Below are 8,371 nucleotides of genomic sequence, written 5' to 3'. Positions count from 1 at the left end.
GGCTGACCTGTGAGCCGTGATTGGTCGTTGTGAGCAGTTGTGATGTCATTTTCAGTGGACAGAAGACAAAATGGCCGCCCCCAGAGATGGCTAAAAATGAGTGCATTTTGCTGCTTAATTTATATTCCACAAACGCAAAATTAATCAGAATGCCGTGTTTCAACTAGTGGGCCTGCTGGGAACATATACTTGAAAGAAATATGTTTGGGTTGACTTCTGCTTTAAAAAGATAAATACAATAAAAGATTTGGTGTTTCAAAATATGAGGGATATTTTCAGACTTTTTCTTCATTTGGTTTGCAGCTATAAGGGCTTCAAAGGCAACTGTGCCACCTCCTTCATCGACCAGTTCAAAGTGCTGCACCAGTGCAACACGTTCTGTGAGATCTTGGGCCTGGCCTCCCTGCAGCCTAAAGCAGCCAAAAAGGCTGCCTTTGCTGCCAGAAGCAAAGCGCAGCCTTCCGCAGTACCCAAAAAGAAAACATTTGGGCCAACTCTGAAGGCTAAGTCCTAACAAAGGGAAGCGCTTGGACTTGGATGGGATTTGGGGTGTTGAACTGTCATGTCTTATATTGACTTTCTTTCTTTTCTTTTTTACTTTGATAATGTTTCCAAATGCGTGTGTTCATTAAATTAATGAACTGGTTAATTTATTTATTGGAGGAAACACTGTTGGCTATGAAACATAGAACAGAGGACATAGTGTATTATTGATGGATTCAGTGTGAATGCTTTTATTTGTTTAATGTTTATTTTCATCCATTCAATGAGACAAGTGAGGCAGTGCCGCCCCCTGTTGGCCATTCTCTAGATGTGAAGAGTTAAAAAAAAAAAAAAACATGATTACATTAAATTATGTTTCATTTTAGTTCTGTGGTTTGCATTCATTTTCTTTTCAACCCAAAAGTTATCAATGATTTAATCATCAAAATAGCTGAATTTGTATGCATGTTCAAATACATAGCCACGAAGTGAAATGAACAGAACCCAGAGAGTACCGTGCCGCTGCCAGCATGAGCATGTGACAGTGCTCTGCTCCATTGGCACAATGCGTAGAACGTAGAATGCAGTTTTTCAAACTGTGTGCCGTGAGATATTGTCAGGTGTGCCGTGGGAAATTATCTAATTTGTGTGCCTGTGCGGTCTAGCGCCTGGCAGCGTAATCATGCCTTTACTACATTGTAGTACTCTTCCATACCAGCAGGTAGCAGCAGCAGGTAGCTAATTGTCTTTGTTTAGAGACAAGCGAATTAGTGACGCATGTTTATCCAAACAGGCCCACACTGAGTAAGTATCAATATGAAACATTATAAAATACTTTTTTCTTTGTGTTGATTTAATTCCTATTCCAGACGTTACAATATAACGTCATTCTTCAATGGTAAAAAATGCTTATATAAATAATATTACACTTTTTTTGTTCAAATAAGATTTGTTTTTTCACAATTTCAGCTGGTGGTGTGCCGCAGGTTTGTTTTTAATGAAATAAATGTGCCTTGACTCAAAAAAAGTTTGAAAAACACTGGCGTAGAATAAGTCTCGGCTGGTTGTGGACATGCAGACGGCCGCCATCTTGAACCTGGAGTCCTTGGCAAGCTCTTCCATTCACTTCTATTAAGATAACTTCGTTTGGCTCCATTAAATTCGTCATAACTCAGTGAATTAGGTAATTTTATAATCTGTACTTTCATAACGTATTAAATTGATATAAAAGAAAGACCTATTCAAAAAAGAGAGAGAGAGACGGATTGGAAAAACAACAACCACCCAACAGCAACAACAATGAACCTTATAAATATTGAATATTATGAATTATTTTGTCTTGCTATAATATAGGGTGGAATTGATTGACACAAAATTAAAAGCTTTGAAAACAAATACAAAAATTCAATTTTGACCTTATTTGAAATAATATGCTTCAATGATGGTTAAAATTGAAATATAGGCTAAACTTGTATTTTGGGTTCATATTTTTACAGAGTTTTGTGTTTCATGGTGTCTCATCAAACTTCACAGAGATGCTAAGACCAAACACAATGACCAAAGCACACATTTCTTGCAATGATGCGCATTAGGTTTGACGTTGAAGGACACTTTGGTCCTGAAATGACCAAATTTAATCTACATTTCATATACAAGATACCATTAGAATGTAAAAAATAATCATAGCTTCTTATACTTGTATTGATCAAACTTTGCTGTCATTCTGCACCCACGCGTACTGACAAAAATTGAATTTTGTCACAATTTAGGGCAGGGTCACTCTAATATACCACGTTCATTCGGACAAAAAGCTCAAGTTCAAGGACAAGGTCATTTTTGAAGGACGCCTGCAAAAATGGCCAAAATGACAATATCAGTGGTTCTCAAACTTTTTACATAATGTACCATTTAAAAATACTTAGCTCACCAAGTAAAGTAGGCCCATTTGAAAGTGTTCATTAAATGAGACAGAGGCTTTATTCCTTAAAAAGTACATACTTATGTAATATTATGGTTTTGATACTATGACTTTTTGCAGTTTGAACCTAAAAACAACAATTTAAAAAAGTTAAATAGAATTGAGCTGTCTAGTCCATAGAAACATTTGGTTTTTATTTTTAATTAGCCCATTATTGTCTGCTCAGTATAATGAATGTTTAATTTAAAGTTAAATAATTAAAATCTGCATGAAAAGATAACATGAACTTACTGTTCTCCTACAAATGGAAAAGAAAGAACAAAAACTGAAAAATATAGATCATAAAAAGAAGCTAAAAGCAAGGCCATTATTCTTCTTACAATTTTTTTTCAAAAATTTTGAAAATATCTTTTTATAGCATTTTAAACTTTAAATAGGTTAATTTGACTCAGAACACAACAGGAGGGTTAACATGATTGTGTGCAAATTACACTTTTAATCTTGCGCGCCCCCCAAAGTATGGCAAATGTGTGGCCCCTAAGGTACAGGTTGAATTTTTAGCCACTGGTTCAGAGCTGCAACATTAAGGACATGGTTAAAACCTGGTAGTGTCAATCAAGCATTTGAAAAATGTAGTTCAGAATAAAAAATAAAAATAAAAACAATAAAAAAGTCTCCAACAATGTTTTTTCCCGACCCAGTAGATATTTAACATGATAATGATGTTTTAATAACAATTGATACTTCTTAAAGGGGAATTCTACCCAAACATTTTTTTCCAGAATATAATCTATGCAGGCCCACTAATCTAAACACGGCATTCTGATGAATATTGTATTTGTGTAATATGAGAAATCCACCCGTTTTTAGCTAGCTCAGCTTCAGAAAACCGGTGAGCTGTGATTTGGTCGTTATCTGAGCCCTGAATAACTTTAATGACATCATCGACAGAAGTGACAAAATGGCTGCCCCCTGAGATGGCTAAAAGTGGGTGCATTTTGCTGCTTTATTTAAATTCCACAAACGCAATATTCATCAAAATGCCATATTTCAACTAGTGGACCTGTATAGAACATATTCTGAAAAAAATATGTTTGGGTCGGCTTCCTCTTTTATTTGGAATTTTTAAAATTCCGATTTTTTTTTTGCTGTAAAAGTATAATAAATAACCATTTCTATGCTTCATGTTTGTGTGTGTTCAATACATTTATTTCTTGATCAAATTTTAAATTAAATAAAATGAATGTATTTGTTTTTAAGGCAATAAAAAAGTAAGGCTATTCAATGTTTTTTTTTGTTGTTGTTGTTGCTGCTGACACTAAGAAAATTTACCTCAAATCTGAAAAACAAAAGAATAAAAATCCAGTGGGTGGGGAGTCCAAGAGTGTATTTTTCCATCCTGTAGCTATTTAGTGTGATGATGGCGTTTGATTGACAGGACACAAACACCATTGTCACACTCCACAGCTCCCGAGGACTGATGCTGCTTGGCGGACGGATGAGTTGGGAATTCTGGGACCTTAAAAATCTACCGTCAGGCAACTGAGAAAACAGACACAGAAAATAAGCACGATTATCCAGAAAAGTGACCGTTTTGGTGGGACGTGTGCAGCCGGGTCACGCGATAACATCTGTGGAATTCCCAGACATTTTCCTGTGAATCAAAATCTGCACTTGTTTCCAGCTCACCCCCACTTGTAGCGGTCATTCCCTGACTCCCGTTCCAGCCGTGTCCCACCCTCTTCATATACCTTCCGGGATCTTTCCAAAACGGTAAAAGTCCAGAAGCTGACGGGGCAGGCGGGGAGCCGAGTGAGGTCCGTGCCCGGTCCAAGTCTTTATGTAGACAAACAGCTAGTTGCACATTAGTGATAAGCTACAGGGCAAGTATTGATCGACCCTGACCGGAGCCAGGAGAGGGTGAGCTGAGGTGGGACCAAAAAAAAAACAACAAAAAAAGTTCAAAAAGTTCCACTGAGGCAACAGGGGTCTTTTACATATAAGGACGGGTTAATGTGCCCAATATCCCCCTTTTTTAAATGTATTTTCAGATGATCCATATACAGTATGCAGTATGTGAATTGGATATGCAAAGTCTACACACCTCAGTTCAAATACCATAGGTTTTAGTGAGTTAAAAAGAAAGGAGACCAAGACAAATCATTTAAAATATTTTTAAGAGGGGAAGTAATAAAAATGAAAAGAGAGAGGGAGAGAGAGAGCGAGAGAGAGAGAAAGAGAGAGAGAGAGAGAGAGAGAGATAATGTGGTTGCACAACTGGGGATGTAGCTGTGTTCAGAATTTACCAATCACATTCAATCTCATGTTAAATGGGAGTCAGCACACACCTGCCACCATTTAACATGCCTCTAAACATCGGCAAATAAAGTTCAGATGTTCCAGTAGGCTTTTAATGCATGACAGTTTTGTAGTCACATCTTAAAGCTCAAGCCGTACCCTAAAAATGATTGGGTAAAAAATAACCCAATATGGGTCAAAAAGGGACTGACAACCTTTGGGGGGTTATCATCTAACCCCAAAAATTGGATCAAAAATAAATTACCCCAATAGCCCAAAAAGCTGTGTTGGTCTTTTTTAAAATGTTTTATTTATTTATTTATTTTTTTTGCTATATTGTTATTTTTTTATCCTAACACCATGCATCACAAATTGGACCGACCCACTAACTAGGGTCAATTTGACCCAACTTTGGGTTGTTTTGCAACAACCGTGAAGGTTGGGTCAAATTTCGGGTTGGTCCAATTTCCGACCCAGCAGGTTTAAAAGTTTATTGTTTCAAAGAGTGCGCGGTCTGCAGAGAGCTTCCACATCATCCGAGGAATGCTATTGTTCAAAGGTATCATTCAAGAAACGGATACACAAGAATTTACAAATTATTAAATATTCCATGGAACACTGTGAAGACAGTCATCATCAAGTGGAAAAATACAGAAAAACAGTGACATTACCAGGAAGCTGGATCACCCTTCAAAATTGAGGAAAAGACTACTACAAGACACTAAAATCAAGTGGGTCAAAATTAACCCATATTAGTTCATTTAACATTCATGACCCAACACTTGGGTAGATGAAACAACCTAACATTTTTCAGTGTGTAGGAAAACCCAGACTAGTGCAGCTGTCCTCCCTGTACTCGTCAAACACATCAAGAAATACGTGCCTGTGATTTCTCGTTAACTCGTTGCTAGCATAGTTTCGATTGGGCTTGAAAATACAATATATTTCAACTGTCTTGCCTATAGTTATAATTGCATGAAACAAAAGAGATGATATCATGAAACTCATCAGTGAAATGAGTGATCAGATCAGATCAGATTCTACAAGGAAGACTTTGCTGATGTTGCTCACAATCAAATGGGTCAGCGGGATCTTATTTGGTGCTGTGGGTATACCCCTAAAGTACAACTCTAAACCTTATTTAAAAGTCTGCACACCAGACTAATGGTGCGGGTGCACAACTAATGGCGATTTTTGGCTGCTGGCTTGTTTGTAAGCCTTTGGGCTTTGATAAAATGTCCTCGCGCTGGCAGGCTGGCTTTTATTTGCTCGTCCTTGGAGCTGATAACTTGGAGATTGTGTGTGTGAATGAACGGACGTCTCTTCACCGGAACACGTGCACCGCATTAACCAACGCTTCAAAAGCACATTCTCCAAGTTACTAAATCACCAGTGCATACACACACATATGTATGTGTACATATACATATGTATATATACATATACATATATGTATATACATACATATATATATATATATATATATATATACATAGATATACATATACACATACATATATATACATATATATATATACACACATAGATATACATATACACATACATATATATACATATATATATATACACACATAGATATGCATATACACATACATATATATACATATATATATACACACATAGATATACATATACACATACATATATATACATATATATATACACACATAGATATACATATACACATACATATATATACATATATATATACACACATAGATATACATATACACATACATATATATACATATATATATACACATATAGATATACATATACACATACATATATATACATATATATACACATATAGATATACATATACACATACATATATATATATATATATATATATATATATATATATATATATATACATATATATATATATATATACATATACACATATATATATATATATATATATATATATATATATATATATATATATATACATACATATATATACACACATATATATACATATATATACACATACATATATATACATATATATACACATACATATATATACATATATATACACATACATATATATACACATACATATATATACACATACATATATATACACATACATATATATACACATACATATATATATATATATATATATATATATATATATATATATATATATATATATATATATATACATATATATACACATATACATATACACATATGTACAAAATATATCAAAATAAATACAAAATATAAACAATATATAATTGCTCGCTTGACTGATTTCACCATGTTTAATAAAGTTGAAGAATTTTAAAGTTGCCCTTTCATCCTTGCATTTTTATGAATGCGGCCCTCAGACCAAAAAGTTTGGACACCCCTGTTAAAAACTAATGACATTAATTTACACGAAGCCACTGATCGTGTTAATGATTTCTCAATGATTGGGAAACAGATAAATACCAGGTGTACACATTATTTTCATTACTCTTGGCCAGGGTTTACATTTTAAAATGATGACTCCAACAGCATTCCTAGAAAATAGTCTCCCATCAGTGGTGAGCTATTTTTAGAACAGGCCCTCGGGCTACTCATGTGGTCCTTGGTGGCTACCTGGTTCCTGCTGGCACCGCGTTGGTGACCCCTGATGCAATTGTTATGATCTCAGGTTTTCGACTGGTGTGACACTGGTTTAGCCACCATGTGCATATGTGACATTGCTCACTGTCGTCCAATAAATGCTCAGGGAGTTTGTTTGAATGCTCAGATGCATGGAAAATTAGAGGGAACATTGTTTGAGTGTATTATTTTGTTTTTTGTAGAGCTGAGATGCCTGTGAGTCTTTTACAAAAAGTCAAGATAAAAAAAATACAGCTCATTCTTGGTTTGGTATTGGCAAATTCGCATATTCGTGGTGGTTGATTAGCCTAACCCGTTATTAACTGAAAATCTTGTCAAGGGGCTGTTTTTGAGGTCAGGCAAAATCAATAACAGTATACTATGGTGGAATATTAGTGTCATTACAGATTAGGTTGAATTCTTTTTTAGTGTTTTCATGTCAAGATGGCTTAATAAATTAATATGTAATGTACTATCTAGTGCCCATATTGGTGTGGTGTCTCAACAGTTGGTGCTAGAATGTTGAATGTAGTACACTGAAAAAAAAAGGTTGAATTTACTTCAGGTGGTTGCACAAAACATGGATTCAGATACATTTATTAAGTAGATGTATAGTCTATTCTCCACTAAATAAGTGGAATCAGATTATATTTCATGCAACCACTTGAAGAAATAAAATTGAGTAAATGGACAGAATTTTTTTTTTCAGCGTATGCTAGCTAATATATTGATCAGCTTCATGTAAAGGCGGTTTGTGTTGAATAGTTTACCTGCTGAAGAGTTATGAAACATAGGTTAGTGATTGTGTACACGCTAGATGCATGATGTTATGCATAATGATCCTCAGATTGTGTTTTGCCACCTTCTTATGGTACCTATACACAAGCAAACACCTTTTTAATCAATTAACAGCAGATTCTCACAAAGGCTCAGTCCCTCAGAAATCGAGGGGGTTCACTGTAAGACAAAAGTAAAACTGCTCACCTATTAATTTCAACAATAATGGATGGGGTGGCAAGAGGCTGTTTACAAATTGATACATTCGCC

At 35.0% G+C, this 8,371-nt stretch overlaps 1 protein-coding gene across 1 annotated transcript in view; it reads left to right on the top strand.

Moving 5' to 3' along the window:
• alpk2 (alpha-kinase 2) overlaps positions 1-868 on the top strand; it is a 14,826-nt gene extending 13,958 nt beyond the window's left edge. Inside the window, exon 11 of the mRNA XM_086052895.1 lies at positions 304-868. Within this exon, the coding sequence (XP_085909021.1) occupies positions 304-514 (211 nt within the window). The 3' untranslated portion in view covers positions 515-868. The remainder of the gene's footprint in view (positions 1-303) is intronic.
• Positions 869-8,371: the final 7,503 nt, after the last annotated feature.

This window comes from Filicampus tigris, chromosome 15 (genome assembly GCF_054856515.1).
Source record: "Filicampus tigris isolate MCC_2025a chromosome 15, RoL_Ftig_1.0, whole genome shotgun sequence".
NCBI classification, from domain to species: domain Eukaryota; kingdom Metazoa; phylum Chordata; class Actinopteri; order Syngnathiformes; family Syngnathidae; genus Filicampus; species Filicampus tigris.
Note: the sequence above shows the minus strand (reverse complement) of the source record. Positions and strands in the feature narration are given on the sequence as shown.